The 24,639-nt window shown below is 43.0% G+C and overlaps 1 protein-coding gene across 1 annotated transcript in view; it reads left to right on the top strand.

The window, feature by feature from the left end:
- Window positions 1-24,639, top strand: part of SASH1 (SAM and SH3 domain containing 1) — a 179,742-nt gene that overhangs the window by 71,024 nt on the left and 84,079 nt on the right. Inside the window, exons 3-4 of the mRNA XM_050951603.1 lie at window positions 12,585-12,635; window positions 12,756-12,805. Coding sequence (XP_050807560.1) covers window positions 12,585-12,635; window positions 12,756-12,805 — 101 coding nt within the window. The remainder of the gene's footprint in view (window positions 1-12,584; window positions 12,636-12,755; window positions 12,806-24,639) is intronic.

Raw genomic sequence — 24,639 nt, 5'->3', positions numbered from 1 at the left:
TAGTTTAGTATCATCTGCAAACTTTGCCACCTCACTGTTTACCCCTCTCTCCAGATAATTTATGAATAAATTGAATAGGATTGGTCCTATGACTGACCCTTGGGGAACACCACTAGTTACCCCTCTCCATTCTGAGAATTTACAATTAGTTCCTACCCTTTGTTCCCTGTCTTTTAACCAGTTCTCAATCGATGAAAGGACCTTCCCTTTTATCCCATGACAGCTTAATTTACTTAAGAGCCTTTGGTGAGGGACCTTGTCAAAGGCTTTCTAGAAATCTAAGTACACTATGTCCACTGGATCCCCCTTGTCCACACGTTTGTTGACCCCTTCAGAGAACTCTAATAGATTAGTAGGACACGATTTCCCTTTACAGAAACCATGTTGACTATTGCTCAACAGTTTGTTTTTCTATATGTCTGACAATTTTATTTTTAACTATTGTTTCGACTAATTTGCCCAGTACCAACGTTAGACTTACTGGTCTGTAATTGCCGGGATCAACTCTAGAGCCCTTTTTAAATATTGGCATTACTTTAGCTAACTTCCAGTCATTGGGTACCGAAGCCGATTTAAAGGACAGGTTACAAACCTTAGTTAATAGTTCCACAACTTCACATTTGAGTTCTTTCTGAACTCTTGGGTGAATGCCATCTGGTCCCAGTGACTTGTTACTGTTGAGTTTGTCAGTTAATTCCAAAACCTCCTCTAGTGACACTTCAATCTGTGACAGTTCCTCAGATTTGTCACCTACAAAAGCCAGCTCAGGTTTGGGAATCTCCCTAACATCCTCAGCCATGAAAACTGAAGCAAAGAATCTATTTAGTTTCTCCGCAATGACTTTATGGTCTTTAAGCGCTCCTTTTGTATTTCGATCGTCAAGGGGCCCCACTGGTTGTTTACCAGGCTTCCTGCTTCTGATGTACTTAAAAAACATTTTGTTTATTACCTTTGGAGTTTATGGCTAGCCGTTCTTCAAACTCCTCTTTGGCTTTTCTTATTACACTCTTGCACTTAAGTTGGCAGTGTTTGTGCTCCTTTGTATTTGCCTCACTAGGATTTGACTTCCACTTTTTAAAGGAAGTCTTTTTATCTCTCACTGCTTCTTTTACATGGCTGGTAAGCCACGGTGGCTCTTTTTTAGTTCTTTTACTGTTTCTTAATTTGGGGTATACATTGAAGTTGGGCCTCTATTATGGTGTCTTTAAAAAGGGCCCATGTGACATGCAGGGATATCACTTTAGTCACTGTACCTTTTAACTTTTGTTTAACTAACCCCCTCATTTTTGTATAGTTCCCCCTTTTGAAATTAAATGCCACAGTGTTGGGCTGTTGAGGTGTTCTTCCCACCAGAGGGATGCTGAATGCTATTGTATTATGGTCACAATTTCCAAGCAGTCCTGCTATAGTTACGTCTTGGACCAGCTCCTGCGCTCCACTCGGGATTAAATCTAGAGTTGCCTCTCCCCTTGTTGGTTCCTGTACCAGCTGCTCCATGAAGCAGTCATTTAAAGTATCGAGAAATTTTATCTCTGCATTTCGTCCTGAAGTGAAATGTTCCCAGTCAATATGGGGATAATTGAAATCCCCCACTATTATTGGGTTCTTAATTTTGATAGCATCTCTAATTTCCCTTAGCATTTCATCATCACTATTACTGTCTTGGTCAGGTGGTCGATAATAGATCCCTACTGTTATATTTTTATTAGAGCATGAAATTTCTATCCATAGAGATTCGATGGAACGTGTGGATTCGCTTAAGATTTTTACTTCATTTGAATCTACATTTTCTTTCACATATAGTGCCACTCCTCCCCCTGCACTACCTGTTCTGTCCTTCTGATATATTTTGTACGCCGGAACGATTGTGTCCCATTGATTGCTCTCAGTCCACCAGGTTTCTGTGATGCCTATTATATCAATATCCTCCTTTATCACAAGGCACTCTAGTTCGCCCATCTGATTATTTAGACTTCTACCATTTGTGTACAAGCACTTTAAAAACTTGTCTCTGTTTATTTGTCTGCCCTTTTCTGATGTGCCAGGTTCTTTTTTATGTGACTGTTTATCATCTGATCTGGCCCTTACATTATCCTCTTCCGTCCTCTGCTCCTGACTATAACCTGGAGATTCTCTATCATCAGACTCTCCCCTAAGAGAAGTCTGTGTCCGATCCACATGCTCCTCTGCAGCAGTCAGCTTTCCCCCATCTCCTAGTTTAAAAACTGCTCTACAACCTTTTTAATGTTTAGTGCCAGCAGTCTGGTTCCACTTTGGTTTAGGTGGAGCCCATCTCTCCTGTATAGGCTCCCCTCATCCCAGAAGTTTCCCCAGTTCCTAATGAACATAAACCCCTCCTCTCTACATGATCGTCTCATCCACGTATTGAGACTCTGAAGCTCTGTCTGCCTACCTGGCCCTGCATGTGGAACTGGGAGCATTTCTGAGAAGGCCGCCATAGAGGTCCTGGATTTCAGTCTCTTCCCTAGCAGCCTAAATTTGGCTTCCAGGACATCTCTCCTACCCTTCCCTATGTCACTGGTACCTACATGTACCACGACCACCGGCTCCTCCCCAGCACTACACATAAGTCTATCTGGATGCCTCGAGAGATCCGCAACTTTCGCACCAGGCAGGCAAGTCACCTTACGATTCTCCCGGTCATCACAAACCCAGCTATCTACGTTTCTAATGATTGAATCTCCCATTACTAACACCTGCCTTTTCCTAGAAACTGGAGTTCCCTCCCCCAGAGAGGTAACCTCAGTGCGAGAGGCAACCCCAGCACCATCTGGAAGGAGGGTCCCAAGTATGGGAAGGTTTCCCTCTGCTCCCATTGACTGCTCTGCTTCCCTGGGCCTTTCTTCCTCCTCAACAGCGCAGGGGCTGTCTGAGCGGAGGTGGGACAATTCTACAGTGACCCAGAAAGCCTCATCAACATGCCTCTCTTAGCTCCTCCAGTTCCGCCACCCTGACCTCCAAAATCTGTACATGGTCTCTGAGGGCCAGGAGCTCTTTGCACCAACTGCATACATACGCCACCCACCCACAGGGCAGGTAGTCATACATGCTACACTCAGTACAATAAACTGGATAGCCCCCACTCTGCTGCTGGGCTTCTGCCTGCATTGTCCCCTAGTTAACGGAAGGGTGGTTTAAAGAAAGAGGTTTTGAAATGTGGTTTGGATTATAGGTTTTAAGGGGACTACAGGGGAACAGATAGGACTGACAAGGGACCCCTGCTCCCTTCCCACTCCCCTTCCAAATTCCCTTACGAAACTCCCTGTTAGCAGCCCCTGGTCGCTTGTGCGCGGCTTTATAAAGCCCTGGCCTGAGTGAATGCCCCACCCACTGATTAAGGCTCAGCCAATTACCAGAGGCTTTGAGCTTTCAAACCTTCCTTTGAAGCTTGCTGCCTCCAACTGCCAGCCACAGCACACGGTCCTTCAAACAACCAAACAAACAGACTGACAAACACAAGCTCAGCATTCAACAAGTAACCCCCGAACACAAACAAACACACACACTACAGACAGTCACTTACTCCACAGATGATGTAAGCATTCAGCAAGAGTTTACGCTGGGCTGAGACAGAAATTGTTTTAATACATAAGTAAGCACTTGAGAGCTACTATAATTGCATGTTTTGTTTCTGCCTTCTTGTAAAACTACACTTGGTTAGTAGCATAGCTAAGTGTTCACTTGTGTCTGTGTTGATGCATGAGCCATTATGAGAATATTTGAACTGTAGTTTCTTGAAAAGAAAAAGCATTCACTCGTTTGAAATCCCTTTTTTTTAACCATTCCTACCCCACACCTGACTTCTCCTGAATTTTATTGCTGCTACAGAATGTTATCATTTACTATGTGTCAGTCATGCAAGAGTAATGGAGCAGAAAGTCTCCACTGTTTTACTGTAATGACAAAATGATAGACACTGGGATGCAATTTGAAACTCAAAATGGATCCTTTGCTAATCTGAACCATTGGAAACTCAGTGATCTGGCTAATTCCCCCAAACAAACAGTTGCTGAGGTGGTAGTCACTGGAATCATTCTTCCTTTATTTATTTTGACCAGTGACCCAGGGCTAGCAACTGGTTGGCAGTTCCCATTAAACACCTGTGTGTTTCTGTGCTGTCACTGCAAAAATGTTTTTTTGTCTGTCATAGTCTTCTCTGGAGCTTCTGTGCGGGTTGGGACATGACTTGTGGCAAAGGAATCTAGACAAAATAATTGGTGTCAGACTAAATCACGCCGCTGGAGGACTTCGATGTTATGAGTTCCTAACAATCTTTTGAAAATGGCTTTCTATCATAATTGAGAAGATAGACTAGAAATTGTAGCATGTATTCAGACTAAGCAAGGTGAAGTCCTTTGAGGAGAGAATGTTTTGGATTTTCTAATGTATCATTTCCCTTCCTATCTGCCTTATTGCTAGCCACTGCGGGGGGGAGGGTTGTCAATGGAATTTATGGTCTCAAATCATGAAAATAGCAACATCAGCATCTTTAGTTCTATCTCCTATTTGTCATGTCCCTAAACTTCCCCAGCAACTCCACGTGTTTCCCTCTGAACAATAGCTGCTTCCTGTCTCAGTGAGCTTAACCACTCCTAGGATTCTGTTTGCTGCCTATAGTTCTTAGGCCTTGTCTATACTAGCATTTTTGGATCTGTAATTCCCAGTTAGTGCAGTTCCCAGTTGTGGAAGTGTGATGTAGACATGGCTCAGAAGGGACACAAGTTCTTCTAACCCCAGGGTTCGAGGATATGGTGATCAAAAATGTATGAACTTTATGTATGCTAATGGTCTGAATTACAGGCCTGTTATCTAAGTGTAGAAACCCTTCTAGACTACTGCCTCTTCAGTGACTCAAAGTGCACTTCCAGGAAGCCTCTTTATATGCAGAGGGGGTTCTGGACTGGAGCCACAGGGTATCATTCTTCACAGAGATTTTTCTATGAATAACTTTTTTCCGTATTTTTTTTTACCAAAATAATAAAGACAGAGTATTTCTCTCCACATAACATACAGAACAGAACCCACCACAGGAAGGAAAGTCCCAGATTGATTTAAACCCCGTGTCTCTGATCTGGAGCGGTGTTTCTAATTGTGATACAGCTGCCTAACAATGCACTCTTTGGCAGAAATGTAGGTATATTTTTCCTGTTTTGTGTATTCCCCTTAATGAATAATGGGCAAAACCCAGAGCACTTTTAACTGCTACTTTCCTGTGATGTTGAGTTCTAAAGGAATACTGAGAGAGTCCTACAGAAGTCAATTGAAGTCAATAAAGCTATGCTGATTTACACCAGCTGAGACTCTGCCCCCAGAGCTACCAATAACACCTTGAAAGGCAAAATAATTAAACCTCATGTGAAAAGCTTTCCATAAATGTCAGATGCATTGTAAGTTATGAGGGAGTGGAAATGGTATATAGAAAGCTGTTTACATTGGTGTCCTTTTCACTTGTCCTAGTATGGATCGGTTCAGTTAGAACAGAAATTGTTCACCACCGAGCATTTCTTAAGAGCGACATCACAGTGAAACATTACATTTCTGCTGTGAGACACTTTCAAAGAGAATTAGACATTTATAGCCATATCCCCACAGCAGGTGTGTGTGAAGATGCAAGCCTTATTTTATGGTGTCTGGGTTTGAGCTCTGTTTATTCTCAAGTGGAAAAAATGTGTCACTTTCATCGTAGCTCCCATTTGTTTACCTTACAAACATGTTAAACTAGTTGTGCACAATGGCTAGATTCTGCTGAAAGGAGGCCTTCAATCGGGTGGGTTATGCAAGTAAACTAACTAGGGCTATCATGTCTTGCATTGATCCTGGATGCCCTGGTAACGTGCATGAATTCTGAAACCTGATAGCACCCTAATATTGTCGCATCTAATAGTGGCGAGATAAGGGGTTATTAGCATTCAATAACATGCTATTAGCATTCTTGCTATGCTAAAAATGTGAGATGTGTAGAGCTTAATCCAGCAAAAAAACCCCACACATAATACAGCGAGAGGAAAAGTGTTATGGGGGTTAAACTAGAGGAGTGAGTGTCAGGAGAATGATGGTCTGATGTGAGTCTGGGACTTTGGAGTGCTGGGTTCAATTCTCTGCTCCATCACGGACTCGCTGCGAGACTTTGGGCAAGTGGTTTTGTGTCTCTGTGACTTAGTTTCTTATCTGCAAAATGGGATAACAGTACTTCCCTGTCTTACAGAAGTGTTGTAGGGATAAATACATTGAAGACTGCGAGACACTCAAGACCTATGATAATGGGGACCATGCAAGTATCTATATAGACAGTTAGTTAGATCTGAAGTACCTGTATAAACAGATCTGGTTTCTATTCCCAACTCTGCCATAAACGCTTGCTCATGATAATGAGTAAGTTTCTTAGATACAAAATTTGAGCGCCTCAGTTTTGGGGTGCAATTTCAAATACCTTGGGCCTTCTTTTTAGGTGTACTGAGCATTCTCAACTCCAACTGAAGTCAACGAGAGATGCAGGTTCTCAGCGGTTGGGCACTCAGAATCAGTAGCCGTGTTTGAAAATTTGAGGTTGGGTTCCCAAAATGCTAACTCTGTCAGCTTAACTTGAAGTCAAGAGTTTTACCACAACTTCAGTGGGAGTAGTTAGGCCAATACTCAGTGCCTTTGAAAACCTCATCTTTGGCCTAGCCCTCTCTGTGCCTCAGTTTCCCATCTAAGGGAAGTATCTGCATTCTAACCTTACATGTGGTTTTGAGACTCAGTTGATTAATGGTTATAAAGCTCTTCAAGATTCTCAGATGGATGGCACCTTAAGAGAAAAGTCATGTTTAGAAATCTGGTGATTGTTAATTGGGTTATCCAGATAATAAATCACTTACCAAATGTGTCTTTGAGTAATGAATAACAGATAAGCATCAGAGGCATCATGTTTGTAAGACTTTAGCTAAAGTCATAGGATTTGCTGTAACGGATTGATGGATCATCAGGTCTGATGTCCTGTGTCCATCAGTGGCATTATGGTTAATGAGAAAGATGTGAAAACCCCTAGAGCACCTGGCCACTTCACAGTGAGGAAAGACTCTTTCCTGAGCCAGGGTGAACAGCTGAAACCTTGAAGCATGAGCCACAAGTCTCACTTGGTATGTTTACAAATCATCATCGCTGTTATAGAAGAAATCATGTGAAAAGAACTGCAGTTGTTGGTACACACTGATTCTGTGTCGTCAATTCCTACTCTGCAAGACCCTTTTCATCATAATTCAATATTGGTTACTTCCTGCCATGTAATGCATTGTTTGTCAATCAACGGATTGTGAAAAAGTAGGTAATGCAGGACATGCCTGAGGCATGCTGACAGAACTCTTTGTGGACTGCCTGGATAGCGTCTGTCCATACTGAAGCTCACTTTCACCAATGCTTTTGGGGCCTAATCCCGTGGCTGTTAAAGTCAATAGCAAAGTCTCTTCTGACTTCAGTGCTGTGGGAGAGGCCTTTGAGGTGGGAGAATGAATTCTTTCTAAAAGTGATGCTCTAGTTCAACCATAAGTAACGATCTTGATGCAGGAATTACTGCGTGAAATTCTGTAGTCTGTGTTATGCAGGAGGTCGGGCTAGATTATCATAAATGGTCCCTTTTTGGCCATAAATTCTGTGTATGTTCTACAGCAGACATGGGCAAATCTAGCAGGACCGTCCTGCCTGGCCCCTGAGCTCCCGGCCAGGGAGTCTAGTCCCTGGCCCCTCCCCTGCAGCCACGCTGCCACGTGGGCCATGCTCTGGCTCGCCTCTCCCGCTGGGCAGCGTAGGGAGTGCCACTGGCTCTGGCCGGGTGTCGCGGCTTCGAGCGCCTGCTGCTGGTAAGGGGATGGGGAGCGGGGGGTCCTGGCGGGCAGTCAGGGAGGAGGGAGCAGTTGGGGCAGAGGTTCTGGGGGTCGATCAGGGGATGGGGAACAGGGAGGGTTGGGAGTGAGAGTCCTGGGGGACCTATCGGGGTGGGGATGTGGATAGGGGTCGGGAGGGCAGTCAGGGGACCAGGAGCAGGGGGGGTTTGATAAGGGGGTGGGATCCTGGGGGGAACTTAAGGGTGGTCGGTCCTAGGAGGGGGTGGTCAGGGGATGAGGAGCAGAGGGCGGTTGGCTGGGGGTGGGAGTCCCGTGGGGGCTGTCAGGGCAGATAGGGGTTGGGCAGTCGGGACAGGGAGCAAAGGGGGTTGGATAGAGGGTGGGGGTCCTGGGCGGGAGTGGTCAGGGGATAAGGAACGGGGGAGTTGGATGGGTTGGAGGTTCTGAGAGGGCAGTCAGGGGGCAGGAAGTGGGAAGGGGTCGGATGGGGGCAGAGGCCAGGCTGTTTGGGGAGGCACCACCTTCCCTACCCGCTTCTCCATATAGTTGCAACCCCGATGTGGCCCTCGGGCCAAAAAAGTTTGCCCACCCCTGTTCTACAGCCAAATTCATAAAACCCCTGCTCCCCTTGTGTTAAGCCATTTTTGTCCCCTTCTGATCCTGGGCTGCTCTGGGGAATGGAACAGCAATTTCTCAGGGCTGCACTGCCTGAAATCTCCATAGAGTGATCCAGCTCTTCCCGCAGTACCCTCCACACCCCAGCATGTTTCCTGCGCCAGAACTAGTGAAGAGGTCTTTGGAAGGCAGCTTTATGAATACCTCCTGCAGTGCCTACCCTGTGAAGATCCACCCCCAGTTGGAACTGGGATTTTTAAGGCCTCTTTACAGTACTCTAGCACTTGAACCTGATGTGGATCTTGCCCTCTGAATCTATGTAAAGCCCATAATTCAGAACCTTTTAGAACATCACCTACAAAGTTTGATAGCTACAGAGAACTGACTTTTAATAAACTAATATTGTACATTATTTTGCAAAATGTCATCAGTTTGTTTTTCGAAACTAAAACCAGCCTTCCAGAATTCACCCCACTTTGCAAAATAAGACTCTGACCTTCTGTTGGATTCATATGGGCCCAGGGCCTACTCACCAGTAGCCAGACCATAGCCTAAATAAATAAAACTATTAATGGCTGGTTTAACTTTTAAACCCTTCTTCTCCCCAACATCACTGATTGTTTGTCCGCACAGAAAAAATACCATTTAATTCTAATTAGGACTGAAGACTCTTGAATAATAATAGAGAAATTTTTTAAGTTATTTGTCTTTGAGTGCTGCCAGTGACAAGTGCAGCGTTAGAGACCAAGGTGGCAGAGGAGGCTAATGGCATAAATGAGAGAAGAGATGGAGAACAGAGTCAAGATTTTGAAACACAATATGCAGCTGGTTATTTCTCCAGGAGATTTTAAAAAATACAAAAAACCTTTCCACCCTCCATTTACAATTTACAGTGAACTTGGGCAAGTAAAAGGATCCCTTTGAGTGGCAGAAAAAAGGGATATGGCCTTCTAAATAATTGTTTTTAGAGTATATCTGTTAAAAAGGATTTGCGGCAGCTACTTCTTCATACACCAAATAAATAATGAAAAATCAAATATTTTTTGCTGAGAGGCAGGGGTACAAACGCACTTCAGGCACACAGTGGATTCCTTTGACTGGCTGTGTGCAGCTTTAAGACGCCCAAATTGGTCAAATGTTCTGTATTCTCTTTGTGACATTGGGTGGAGGAGGAAAAACTGGCTTGAATGAGCTGTGTTGCGAGTAGGTTTACTGCTGCTTGCGTCCATCCTTCTTTCCTTCCTTTTTGGCCTTCAGGTCAGTGGGAGAGGGAAGGAGAAAGACTTGCAGTAATGTTCCTGCTGCCTTGCTGGCTGGAAAGCTTGTTTGGCTTCTTTTTTGATAGAAGTAACGGGGGAATGGGGACTACTATACCTCTACTTTCATGAGAAAATCAGAGTCACTAGGTAGTGGTACGGGGAAATGATTTTTTTTCCCAGTACCTTTTGATTCTGAATAACTGGTTTTGGCTTCTTGACCTGTTACATTTGCAGAGTGTCCTGAGCCCCCAACAACTCCTATTAAAGTAGATGGAAGGACTTTTCCATTGGAGTCTGGCCCCCTTTATATCCTGACACTTACACCCTGTCTACAATATTAAAATAACAAAGCCAAGGCAAGCAGCATAGAATAGACCAAACCATGTTATAACAAAGATGCTATATCATGTTACACCCTGTGTAGATCATGACTATCGTCTGATGTAATACTGGTCTCTCATTGTGCCGTGATATGGTTGGGAACTGTCCTGTTATACTACAGTCCTCAATAGTAGAAGCTGGTCTCCATTTGAATGAGTTCTATAAGAGTGGCATTGAGTTTTTTGTTCTGGATTTTCTGGAAGCATTAACCCTAAAGTATTTCAGGTCAATTTACATTAATTCCTTTTTATTTTTTAATTGAATCTCATTTTCTTATTACTCTCTTCTGTAGATACATTTGCCTTCTTTATCTTTAGACTAAGGACATAGAAACTAGTTTTATTTTGAGATAGGAAAGAGAGTTAAAAGCAGATTATCTATTGCATTGGATAATATACCATAAAAAGACAACTCTGCTTTACTGAGGGATGAACAAGTTGACATGCTTGGTCTTTTCACTCTTTGATTTGTTTGAGTGTATGTCATCTAATTTGCTTGTTAGACCGTAGCGATTTCCTTGAGTATAGTAACAACTAATTGAAATCAATGGCAGAACTCTCACTGGCTTCAATGGGACCAGAATTGGTTCCAAGATTCAAAGTCATGCCATGCAAAGTGCTTTCCTCCACTGTTTAGCATTCAGGTGAATAAGGCGCCAACAGTTAGATTTACCTCCAGTGACATATGACTGCAAACTTTTTCCCAATCCCACCTGGAGTTTTACCCTTGATTTCAATGGGAGCAGGATTAAGCCCCTGTTAGCAACAGGTACTGTCATAACTGTCCTACTCAGATCTGAACCTTAGAGTTCAGAACGTGAGAAGCTAGCATGAAACCTCCAAAGCTTAATTACCAGCTTGGATCTGATATTGCTGCCACCAGCAGAAATTTTAGTGTCTAGCTCACTCTGGTCTCCCCAAAACCTTCCCTGGGGGACCCCAAGACTCAGATGCCCTGAGTCTCACTACAAAGGGAAATAACCCACTTCCCTTCCCCCTTATCTCCTCCCAGATTCTCCCGCCCTGGGGACTCTAGGATATTCCCTGCTTCCAGTCCTTGAAACACAAGTACCGAGAGATCAAATCTCTCTCTCCCCTCATCCAGAAGATATGCAAAGTCAGGCTTAGTAAATCTAACACAAAGAGATTTTTCCCCCTGACTTCTTCCTCCCACCAATCCCCTGGTGAGCTGCAGACTCAATTCCCTGGAGTCCCCACTAAAGAAAAACTCCAACAGGTCTTAAAAAGAAAGAAAAAAAGACATTAAAAATAGTCTCTGTATTAAGGTGACAATATACAGGGTCAATTGCTTAAAGGAAAAAAATGAATAAACAGCCTTATCCAAAAAGAATACAATTTAAAACATTCCAGCAACTACACACATGTAAATACAAAAAAACCAATATAAACCTATTGTCTTACTATCCTTGTACTTACAACTTGGAAACAGAAGATTAGAAAGCCTGGAGATAGAGAGATCACTCTCAGAGCCGAGAGGGCCACCGAACCAAGAACAAAGAACACACACCCAAAACTTCCCTCCCTTGACATTTGAAAAATCTTGTTTTCTGATTGGTCCTCTGGTCAGGTGTTTGGTTTCCTTGTTAACCCTTTATAGGTAAAAGAACATTAACTCTTAACTATCTGTTTATGACAGGTACACTTTAAATTATTGGTATAAAATCTTAAATTGGACAATATGGGCCTGATCTACTGATCATATATATGCCTTTGTAATTGGTTTTAAAAAAAATCTTGAAACTCAACATCAGTATTGTGTCCACAAATAATTTTCTTCAATAGTTGCAGCAAATTAATTTCATTTTAGGGTTCTGATGAGAACATAACCCCTTTAAAGCCCATACTTAATCCTGTGTGTTGCAGTTCAGGGTGGGAAGAAGTGGGGAATGTCACAATAAGTTGCAGCACAGGCTATGTTAAACAGGAGGCATTTATTAAAGAAAACTATGGCAGTCTGTCAACACAGACTGACATCCGTCCAGCTTGAGTTCCAGCTCTGTCTCCTTTGTTTACCAAGGATCACACTCTATCTGGGGAGCTGTATGTGAAGACATCTAGTGGCTGAATGATATACTGCAAGTAAACATACATTATCACAAGGGACTGGTGGCTCTGAAAGAGGAAAGAAAGCTCAGGAAGTTGCCAGTTCACATGTGGCAAATGTTGATTATCCCTTGAAGACTACTCGTGTGTTTTCTTTATTATTATTTTAACCCATATCTATGTATAAGCCTTACATTGTGCTACATTTATCGTAATAAGTATGAAATTGGCTTCTACTTGAGTTTTTCAGTGCTTCTTTAGAGAGCGATTCCACTGGAAAGCTTAATGCTTCCTATATGAAAGGTTGTGGAATTTTTCAATGTTCATGTCCCCTTTTTCTTTTCTCATCTAACTCCATATTTGTTTTTCTGGAGAATGCTGCCTCATTTGGGTGTTGCATAAACCTGACATCTGTTCTGTTTTAGGAGAAACCCGATGCCAGCCCCTCATCGCTACAGCTGCGGTCCCAGATTGAAGTAAGCACAATTACTTTTATCTATTTTTGTTTAGGATTTTTTTTTAATTTGATATTTTGCACAAGTTGGGTAAAGCTTGTTGTTCTGTCTGCACTCATGGCAATGTATCTTCCCTTACAGGAATCACTTGGACTCAGTAGTGCTGTGTCAACACCAGAGAGTGAAAGAAAGTAAGTCTGGGCTCTTGGGGAATAGAGGGTTGTTAAGTGTTTTGGTTTTTTTTACATGTATCAGCCAATTCATATTAAACTGATGAATGCTCCATTGAAAACAAAACTGACACCTCTTCTTTTTCTCTGTGTTTTTCTCTTGGTATCTTTGTGTGCATGCATGCAATGTAAACAAAGTTGGCTGGCAGTTGTGAGATGTGTCATCGATTTTCCCCGCAAACTAAAATCTACCTTTTTTAATAATAGCTTTTTTTGTGTGACTAGATATAAAAGTTCCAAAAACAGAAATAGGAGTTAAGCAATGAAACCACTTTCCTCCTCTTGTGAGTTGATGGTTTTGTTGTTGTGCTTTTGAAGAAGGTGCCAAGCAAATGGGTATTTAAAAGCAACTTGAATTTTAGCAGTCCTAATAAAAACTTCTTTGTATGAGCTGTATGGGTTTTGGTTTACTGTCTCTTCCCTCCCCACCCGTCCTGCTGCAATGTGTCTGTCTATTTTCTGTGCCTCTCTGCTTTTATCCCAAGAACTGGAATTCCAGCTGCTAAGGGTAATGTGCAGTAGTGCATGAAAACATCTAGCCCTGTATTTCAAGGGACTTCGAGCTTCTTAGTGAGATACCAACTCTGCTAGTTAAGAAAATGCACAGGGAGCCCCGTTTCAAATGTGTGATGCTTTAATAGGACACTTCAGTCCCACATTTGAATATCGAGTGAGATACTTGTATGTCAGAACTGGACACTATGGCCTTGTCTCCTTGTCTAAAAATTTGCCACTGTTGCTCATACAGACTCATCTGCATCAGTATGAGCAGCGTTGGGAGCCCTCGTTGAGATAGGATACCAGCTGTTGTCACCATTTTAAGTGTTTCCATTAGTCGTGCTCAGAACAGACTTTGGTGACCCATTATTTAAAGTGGTGGCAGCCAATGACCCAAGAGCAGTAGGGCCTCCAATCGTGCAACCACTGGTGCTATCAATTATTGAAAAATCTCCTTTGTGTAGAGATGGCCTCAGTATCCACTTTGATATCTCCCTGCCTATCTTCCATTTTATTCTATTAAACCAAAATGCCACGCTTATGAAACTTTGAATAAGTGTGGCCTGGGGGACAATCTAAGATTTCCTGTAATAATTACTTAGTCCAGCCGTAGACCTCAAACCCTTTACAGAGGAAGTCGCATTATTCCCATTTTATAGATGGGAAAATGGAGGCACAGAGGGGTGGAGTGACTTGTCCAAGGTCACCCAGCAGGCTGCTGGCAGGACTGAGAATAGAATCCAGATCTTCTGATTTCCTTGCAGTATAGCTGCTAAACTACAGATACCTTGAATAAAAAGAAAGCAAGACATACATAAATATACTTGGAGTGGTTTTATTCTGAAAAGTGCTTGTTTAGTTTTTTAACTGAAAGGATAATATTTCACTTCTCAGTTTAAATGGAAAATGCAGATGAATTCTTTGGAAAGTAAAGTATTGCATGAATGAAATCGCATGTGTTTGAGAGTGTGTGTGAGCTGAAGCACAGAACTGATTTAATCTATCCAAATATGTGTAAAATTGTCACAGAGGAAGTTTTGCATCAGGGAATTTGTACAGTCATAAAACACTTAACCTGAAGCATGTGGTCCTTCTGTTTGATGTGAGACTGAAAATTGCAGAGAGTACTCCTAGGGGAATTCTATGCCAAAAAATAAATTCTGTGCACAATATTTTAAAATTCTGTATAGTTTATTTGCCAAAATAACACAATATAATCATGACAGTTTCAATTATTTTGGTAATTTATTTCAAAATACCTGTCAACCAGTATGTCTGTAACAATACAGATAACCAGACAATTCAGGATGTTTTTCGACAAATAGATTCCTTACTGGGCATATTAATACAGAACTCTGAGTAATAATTCATTTAAACTACAGTACAGAAACATATTTCCCACGCCCCTCAGAAGCAGCGCAAAGGCTTAGTGGAGTCTGGGTAATGGAGGAGCTGAGGGAGAGTCTAGTAATTGCTGGGAAGGAGCCTAGGAGTGAACTTGGAGGGTTGTTGGGTGTGGATGGGAGAAGTATGGAACAGGGTTTTGTTTTGTTTTTTTGTGGGGGGGAATTGTTAGGGAGTTGGGTAATCTCCCTCATGCAGACCCTGCCTGAGTCCTACCCTCTCTCATTCAGTCTGGCATGTGCCCCTGTCCCCAAGTCTCCCTGCACTCCCTTACCCCATTCTCATGTGGGTCTGCACCTCCCTGTTACAATGTGGCTCTGTACCCCCACTCAGCAACTCCCTGTTCCCATGTGTTCTTGCACTCCACTCCCATTTAGACCCACCCCAGTCTGTCCCCCCATTGCCCATCTGAACCCTAGTATGTGACCCTCCAGCAGCCCAATGTGCCCCATGCTGTCCACCCCGCCTCCCCTCATATCCCATGCCTCCTGACCTGGCCACGTGGGCAGGGTGCCGTGAGAAACACAGCCTCTTCTCTTCCCCATCTGCACCTAGGGCTTATCTCTGTTCTGGCACCACAGCAGCCCCTGGTAGGCAAAAGGTGTAACTGCAGCACCTCTCCAGCAGAATGTATCTTCTGTGGAAAAAAAAAAAATTATCCGTGGGACATGAATGCCGAGCATGCACAGTGGTGCAGAATTCCCCCAGGAGTAAAAGGGGTAACGATCATTTGATGCCAGACTAGAAACACTAGTGGAAAATAGTCATGGTAGAAGTGATTTAAGCCTACATTTTTAGATGACAGCTTAATCAATGCTAGTTTCATTCTCCTAGTTGAGTGGCATTGTCTCATGAGTTCAGCACTGTTAGGGCTGGTCTACACTACGGGGGTAAATTGATCTTAGATACGCAACTTCAGCTACGTGAATAACGTAGCTGAAGTCGAATATCTAAGGTCGGATTACTCACCCGTCCTCACCGCGCGGGATCGATTTCCGCGGCTCCCCCTGTCAATTCCACAACTCCGTTGGGGTTGGTGGAGTTCCGGAATTGATATAAGCACGCTCGGGGATCGATATATCGTGTCTAGATGAGACGCGATATAGCGATCCCCGAGCAATCGATTTTAACCCGCCGATACGGCGGGTAGTCTAGACGTAGCCTTACATGCAGGTAGAAAGCAGACTACAGAATTCATTGGCAAGAAAATTACCCTCTTCCAGCTGTTTAGTCCATAAAATGATTTTTTTTCTTACTGCCAACAAACTGAATTAGATTCTTCTTCATAAGTTTTCTATTTAGGCCTCATGTATCTGAGTTATGTGCTTTCTTTTTTCTTGCCTGTTAGGATGCAGTACTCTGGAGAATGCAGGCAGTTCATAAGGGTATGTCTACGCTGCAGTTAGACACCCATGCCTGGCCTGTGCCTGCTGACTTGGGGTCACAAAACTTGGGCTAAGGGGATGTTTAATTGCTGTGTAGATGTTTGGGTTTGACCTGGAGCCCAAGCTCTGGGATCCTCGCAGGGTCCTAGAGCCAAGCCGCCAACCTAAGCCCAAACATCAATACCATAATTAAACAGCTCCACAGCCCAAGCCCCACAAGCCCAAGTCAGCTGGCCCAGGACAGCCACAGGTTTTTAACTGCAGTGTAGACATACCCTGATGCACCACTTCTGATGGCTCGTCTACACAGCAATGCATACTGCAACCGGTCAGGAATCTTTCAGTGAAATATTTTTCATCAGAAAATGCCGATTTGTTGAAACTTAATTTTTTGTGGAAATGTATCAATTTCAATTAAAGGTTTCTCAGGTCCAGGATGGAATTTCTGGTCAGAGACCCAACAGCTTGGTGTTTTAGGGCACTCACCTGGGATGTGAGATACCTAGTTCAGAACAGAAAATGATCGTTACCCCTTTTACGTTGATTCAGAACAGAAACTTGACTCTGTTTCTTTAAAATGTTTACCCTAGCCACTGAACTATAATAGTGAGTCTCTCACTCTCTATCTGACCCAATAAATTTTTATTTACACTGAGTGGAACAGTTCCAACAGAGGAGAGGGAAGGGAGAAAAGAGAGACTGACACTCACCTAGTGGTGAGGGCACCTGTGTGGGATATGGGGGACTGCATACTGATTCAATTTATAGAACCCTGCTCTGCCTTATTCGGTACCCTAACTACCAGACAATTGTGGGGGGAAGGGTCTCTCTCATGATGTTTGTTACAATTTTCAAAATATCTTGTTTTCGTTCCTGTGTAGAAATAAGTTGGTAATCTCGGTCTACCTTCTATTGGACAAGGGTCTGACGGTCACAGAATCCACCCTGATGATGGGCATGAAACTAATAGCAACTTCCTTTTCAGTAGAGAGGCAAGAGGGCTCTGTGGGCCTGGAGACTGAATTATCTTATCATCTGTAGTGATGGTCACTCAACAAGAGGTGTGGGGAGGTATAAGCTTCTGTTGCTGCTGTCCATACTGTTCTAGCTCAATACAGAGAGAGAGAGAGAGAGCTAAAATGTGTTTGCCATGGCACTAAAAATGCTTATTCCATTAAATTGGCTGTAACAAGGAAACCAGGAGGTGAGGGGGAGGAAAACTGCAGGGAAAAACATAATCAGAAAAATCCTTATGGTACCAAACAAAGCAGAGAGGTTGCTGAGATTTGTGGGGTTGTGTTGCTTGTATAGCTGGTAATACCCAATATGTTTAAAAACTGCCTGAAATATGATCATTTAAAAAACAGGAAGCAGAGTCACATTTGTTCAAGTCTAGTCCTAAACTTCATGACCAGTTGAGTTTTTCAGATAAGTTGCTTCTATAAATTGAATAAGTATGCAGTTTTTGTAGGGTTGTAATACTCTGCAAATAACTCAATGGAAAATGATACTCAAGAAATGTTTGTGCTTTTTCTTCCATTAATAGTAGCGTTTTTCTCCTGTCAGGTTTAATTTCCACACATACACCCTTCAAATTGCAGCATTGTTGTCAGATTGAATGTTGGTGTAATATTGTAAAGTCTGAGCTTGACTCCAGCGTAGTGGCATGCTTCTATATATAGCACTGATATTTTTCATTTTGAACAGCACTCCTGGCACATTCAGACACAACTGAATTTTGGTTTTGACTAAAAGTATGACTGATATAAGACCAAATACCCAAAAAAAACATTCTTTGGTTATTGCTGCTTCTTGGTGCCAGTAATGTGTCAAACCACGGGTTCATCATATGTACTAATAATGCTGTTATTTCTCTAAGATGACAACTTTCTTGGGGAGTTTACTCAAGCCAGGGGAATGAGGTTGGGGGCGGAGGAAGGAGAGGTTGTTTGCTCATTGTAAACATGGTGTTTTAAACAATGGAAACCAACATTCTGATTAGCTCCCAGTCCCCATATTTGAGCGGTCAAGACTCTGCATGATGGACTGATGAGCTCTGTATGTTTGACAGGAAATCCAGGCCAACCCTACTCCCCTTGAACTCATGCTTCTGCATCCTGTCTCTCATCCTGTTTTTAGCAGATCCACGGATGTTGCAGAGGGAAGTTATTTGTTTTCCCCCTTGGGGAATAAATCTGTTTGCTGTCACTATTCACTGCACTGGCCTTGTTATGTATTTTAAATGTGGTGTATATGAGAGCCTTCCGGAAAGGGTAGGAGGTAGATGGCAAGTGCAAGAGCACCACATACAGGCAGAATGAGGCACAGTCCCCTGTGTGTAAGTTTATTCTTCCAGTTAGAGGGGTGGGGAAGGAAGAAAAACTACCGATGGGTAAAAATGGTGGTCAATAACTTTGAGTGAAATAACAGATGTAAAGAGAGCCATCCTACAGCAAAAAAAACTTCAGGGCTAGACTTCAAAGAGAAACTGCTGAACTTCAGTTCATTTGCAAATTTGATACCATCAGCTCAGGTTTAAACAAAGCCTGTGAATGGCTTGCCAACTACGAAAGCAGTTTCTCCTCCCTGTGTGTTCACACCTCAACTGCTAGAAGAGGGCCTCACCCTCCCTTGATTGAACTAATCTCGTTATCTCCAGACTGGTTCTTACCTGCATATTTATACCTGCCTCTGGACATTTCCATTACACGAAGTGGGTATTCACCCATGAAAGCTCATGCTCCAATACATTTGTTGGTCTATAAGGTGCCACAGGACTCTTTGTTGCTTTTTACAGATCCAGACTAACACTGCTACCCCTCCGATACTTCTCACCTCTTTGACGTTCTCATCGTGTTCTAAATCTTTGCATCCCAGTGGATGTCCTGAAGTGTCCCATCATGCAACAAATCACTCACTGCTTCTTGAGCGATATTATTCATCAGTACAACACCACTTCTAACCAAGAAAATGAAGATATGTTGTGATTCATGTTCCCATATCTGTCAGATTACAGCAAAATGCATTTTAAATATTCTCTGCCAGTTGAGCCTCAAGACGTACGTCACAGGGCAGGAGTTAGGTAGAGGTTGAGCTCTCCAGCAGAGGATTCAGGAATGCTTATATCATGTGCATGCTGCATGATGTAACATTTCTGAGGGGCTTGGCATTCCGGCTTATAGGAGTCCCTGTGCGTTCAGCAGCTGTGTCCTTAACTCTGCTTCAGCTGTTCACAAATGTAAAACTCAGTTGTGCTGTGTGCGTCTAGTACGTGCCTCTTAAACTGAACTTCTCGCATTTGGAATCCATGCACTGTGGCCAGCTCTCTGGCCAGTGGAAGGAGGTTTATGGTGTTGGGGCTGTTTTTTGTGAAAGCTACTTGAGTCTCGAGGCATGCAGTGAAGTTATCAAAGAAACCAGAGCAGCAATGACTGTGTCAGGCTGTCTCGTCCCTTTGGGGGACACTATTAGTTAATCCATTCTTAAAGGCTGAAGATTTGCTTCTCTGGGTATGCAGAGTTTTCAGCCCAGATGCCATTATGTGGTATAAACTCAAATTCATCTTGGGTATTAAACCTCCAGTTCAGTGCAGTGCTGGGAGAGCACTTGGAGTTCAGTTCTGTCTTGTTCCATATCATTTCCTAGTGGAAACAGCAGTCTTTTAAAACATGCTCTCTTTATACAAAATAACACACAAGACCCAAACTCTTCTCTCTGTGGTACTCTAATCCAGTGGTCTTTGACAGTAATACTTAGCACCAAGCCTCCTAATCCTCTTCCACAGTAGCTTCCAGACTCCAGGCCAAGCCCCGAAAGCAAAAGGGTCATTAAATCAGCACTCTAGGTCACATTCCCATTGTGCTGGCTTAAATTTGGTCAGACTCAATTCTGGCAGCTTGTCACAGTGTCCAGATTAACCGTGGCAGATGACTGTGAGCTCATCTGTGATGAAACAGGAGAGCTACGCTGGTGGGGATGGGAAGCAGGAAGAGGACAAAAACGGAGAACAATAAAAAACCCAAACAAACCCAGGGCACCATAGCCGCACGTAATTAAGGACGGAATAAATTCCCACTGTGTAGGTTAGAAATTACAAGGGAAAGATATGAGAGAGAGAGAGAGAGAAGTTCATCTCCCAAACTTCTGAGTATTTAAGATCAAATGTCTTTATATGCAGTGCTTGCAAGACTCAAAAGGAGTCAGTGAATGTGTGTACGACCCCATGTTAACTTGTTTGAAGCCAGAGTCAGTGGAAGCCAAACTATTTGTGCTGCCTGCAAATAGCTTCCCAAAGAGAAACAGAGCAGGAAACTCCCACAATAACACTCACAATAGGAGTGAAAGGCCAGCCAAACACAGCCGGTGACAAGTGCGACCAGTGTGTCTCTGAGCAGCTGGAAGAAGATTTCAATCCTGGTAATTTTGTAAAAGGACATTTTTCAAAAGAGCCCAAAACTTGTCACAGCCACTCAGTGCAGCATGTAATGACCAACATGCTTTGTATACAGAGAAACATCACATTTGTTAGACTGGGCCTGTCTCACTGCTGTGGAAGTATTTTAGAACTGATGATTATCTGCCTCTTTTGCATGGATCCTTCTGTGCATGCTCTTGCAACTTGCTAAACATCACATCCCCTGCCGATGACCGTGTTCAGACTGCACTAGTAGAACCAACATGGCTAGTTCCATGTTGGCTGTGGTGGGGTGGGAACGAAAATAACAACTCGATGTTTGTTTCCACTGAGAAAGTTTTGACCTGCTTAAAGAGCTGTTGCTATGGAAACATAATGAGAAGATAATTGAATGGAACCTCTTTGCCTTCTATCTCTTTACACTGATGCCAGGAAAGTCAGAACCTTGTAGCCTTGCTTTCCCTTCAGGTCCATGCAAATTTGATAAGAAACTAAAGGCCCGTTTTCCTCCTCTATGCCAGCCCCGTTAGATAAATTATCTTGTGTTCAGTCGGTAACAGTTATAAAGATGTCAGTTTTCACACTGATTGTGACTTGGCCCTGCATAATACATATAGATAACCAAATGGCCTTCCAAAGGAGCATGCAAAGACTTTTGTGTTGGTTTAGTCAGCAACCCAAATGTGAATAATATTTTTAGGTCCAAAATCACATCCTGAACCATCCAGTCCAAAAGGGTTGTAAATAGTTATTGACTAGAGTTAAGAGGGCCAGTATCAATTTATTGAAGATCATAATGGTTGGTTTCATTTTTTGGACTGCATTGGACACTTGTGGATTTTACGTCCCATAAATAAGATGTGGCCATGTTTTAAAGCTTACCTGCATTTATAACGTTTAAGGTAAAATAAAAGCCGGTCAGAATCACTTCATTCTCTGCTCCTCTGTTATGATTTGTTTTGAGAATGATGGGCTTTTGAAAGCCAACTTCACATTCATAAAAGCAGCACATGATGTCATTTGTTTCCCTTTCCAATTCTGTAATAGTCCAGCTCAGGGCTATTTCACATCTCCGGGCACATATGGACTGTGTCTTGTAAAATCAGCCACTGTGTATGCAAGGTAAGCCCTGGTGCTTTCCTATAATCAGCTCACAGTTAATAGGGAAAATTGTAGCCTACCTAGTTTAATAGAGCTGTAAAAAAGCTCATTTTCTAAGTGGATATTTTGTTCAACTAGCCTGTGTTGATCTCTGGCCATAGGGGGATGTCTTGGTGGCACAACCTCTAGGGCAGTGGTGGGCAATGGCCCATCAGGGTAGTCCGCTGGTCGGCTGCAAGATAGTTCGTTTATATTTGCATGGCCACGCGCAGCTCCAAGTGGTCGTGGTTTGCTGTTCCCAGCCAATGGGAGCTGTGGGAAGCAGCGTTGACCGCAGAGACGTGCTGGCCACCACTTCCCGCAGCTTCCATTGGCCAGGAACGGCAAACCACAGCCACTGGGAACTGCGGACGGCTGTGCAAATGTCAACTAACTGTCTGGTGGCCTGCCAACAGATTATTCTGACTGGCTACGAGTGGCCCGCAGGCCGCAGGTTGCCCATCACTGCTCTAGGGCTTGAAAAGAAGTGCATGGAACGTGCAAACAGGTAGGTATAGATATAGCATTACCATCTGCTGCAGTTTAATAACAGGATAAGTCCTGGTGGTAGCTTTGGTACAGCTGGTGTTGCCATGGTATGTTTAAAACTCTATGTACCCAAGACATAAATCCGTTGGAGCATATCATTTCTGCAAAACAGGTATGTAGCAAACATGTTCTTTGCATCCAAAGAGTAGCCTTCATTTTTAACCTATTCTGAGGCAAGTTTTAATTTGTTTCCACGTCTCAGGCCCACAGGGTCTTAAAAATAGGCCTAGGAATGGTTTTGAAATTATGAGATTCACAGATAAAGTTCTGGATGTTTCTAAACTTCTATCTTACATAGGATTGGAAAATACTTCTATAAGAAGAGCTCTGTGTAAGCTCAAAAGATTGTTTCTCTCTTCAACAGAAGCTGGTCCAATAAAAGAGAGTACCTCACCCACCCTGTCTCTCCTCTTTGTGGAATATACTTGGCAATATATCCTTCTTGTCTGAAGCTAGATCCATAGATTTCTCAGGTGTGTGCTGTGACAGAATACATTTCATATGGAAGCCGACTAATGAAGTTGTACATCAGAGCATAACAAAACCGAAGGCCTCCTCAGGAGAGTAATGGCATTTGGCTGCCTTTCAGACATGCAGTGCTGAAACTTCTGCCAAGTATCACTGGATCATTAACTTTCAGTACAAGTTATCAGTCTATGAATGGAAGAACACAAGTCGCTTTCAGCACACGTTCACAGAGGAGGTGCAGCTTTAACACAGTAAGGAAGTATATTTGGCAAATCAAACACAAACCAACTCTGAGGGCTTATGGAATCTTTCACCATACATGTAAGAAGTGAAACAATTGGTGTTTTTATATCCTTGGTAATAAATAAATAAATAAATCAAAGTTGTCTGGGAGAACTTACAGGCAAGTGCCTTGTCTTATTGGATACTCTACTTTTCCATCTTGTAAGATAAGCTGTTAGTATTTTCAAGGTCAGCCCAGAGATGGAAGACTTCAGAATTAGAGAATGCATTAAATGACGAATGGACATGTTTGACCTTCTACCTAAGTATTATCTCTTTGCTTTGTCTGGTGCCAGGAATTTGCATCCTAGGACAATACTCAGTATCTTTCCCCCTCTTCCGCCCAAGTCAGAGTTACAAATTAGATATTGGCCTGCTTGCTATGGACACCTCCCCTCCGTCACTATATCTAGCCCAGGAACATCCAAAGATTGCTGCTGCTGCTGCAAGGCTTTGGTAGTTGATATGAAATGAGTTGGCGGGCCAGTCCCTAGTGAACAGATGCCCACATCACCAACACCACACCTGGTACATACTTGCATCCCGGTTGGCAGCTTTGGCGGTGAAGAGGAGGAGTAATATGGATTTGGAGGCTGAACAACCCTCTCGCCACAAGAAATGGTCTCTCTGGCTCAAGGCAGAGCTGCCATGGTGTAGCAGCATGGAGAAACTTTCATGGCTCGGCCTGCGGTGTTCCTGTTCTGATAATAGATAGGACTTCGTTTTCCAGGGATGTCAGTTTGGCACCTTCCATGAGCACTGAATTCACTAAAGTATTTGCTGGATGCTGAAGTCCATGCAAAGGCGCAAAAAGGTAACAAGGTTAGTTCTTTTATCAGAGAGGCTGAAAGCCAAGTTCTGATGTTGCGCTCATAGAAAGATCCGTGTGCTTTATGTTTGGGATCGAGGAATGAGTGAGTGATGCTGTTTAGGAAATGCCACTGCCATTGTTACATTAGAAATCCATTAGCAATTGAAGTCAATGGGAGTTTTGTCACTGACTTCAGTGAGGCTAGTATTTCATTCAGAATCTAAAGGGACTGAACTTTCCTCCTGTGCCTGTTGTTCAAGCTCTTTCCTGAGAACCAAATATTTGACTGCAAGTGCTGTGAGCCACCTAGTTATTTAATTTTTCTCCCTAGAAGTTGTCCCATCCAAGAGTAAACTTCATGAGCAAGGATATCAACAAATGCCCCCTTCCACCTGGTGCAGTCCAAATCTGGAATGTGGTTGCATCAGCTGGTTTGCCGTTTGTGCCGGATTACATTTCTAATCAGACTGAAGTAGAAAGGAGATGGTATTTCACAGCTCTGCTGTGCCAGCCTCTCTTTGCTCGGATAAATTACTGCATCAAAACTAAACTTCATGCTGTCTCATTTTCCCTTTAATGATGTCTTTTCAAATTGATGAGCATGATTTTCATGCTTACAAAATGCTACCCTGTAATTGCTTGGATTGTTTACGTTGTGAATCGGTATGAAACAAACAAAAGTTTTCTGTCAGAGGTTTTCTGAATTGATCAAAACTCTGTGGTGCCCTCTGCTGGGAACCCAAGAAAATGCAGAAGAGCATGGGAAATTCAGACAAAAAGAAAATACAGAAGAACCTCAGAGTAGCAAAGATTAGAGTTACGAACTGGCCAGTCAACCATACAG

Source organism: Gopherus flavomarginatus, chromosome 4 (assembly GCF_025201925.1).
Source record: "Gopherus flavomarginatus isolate rGopFla2 chromosome 4, rGopFla2.mat.asm, whole genome shotgun sequence".
Lineage (NCBI taxonomy): Eukaryota > Metazoa > Chordata > Testudines > Testudinidae > Gopherus > Gopherus flavomarginatus.
This window is presented reverse-complemented; position numbering and strand designations above follow the sequence as displayed.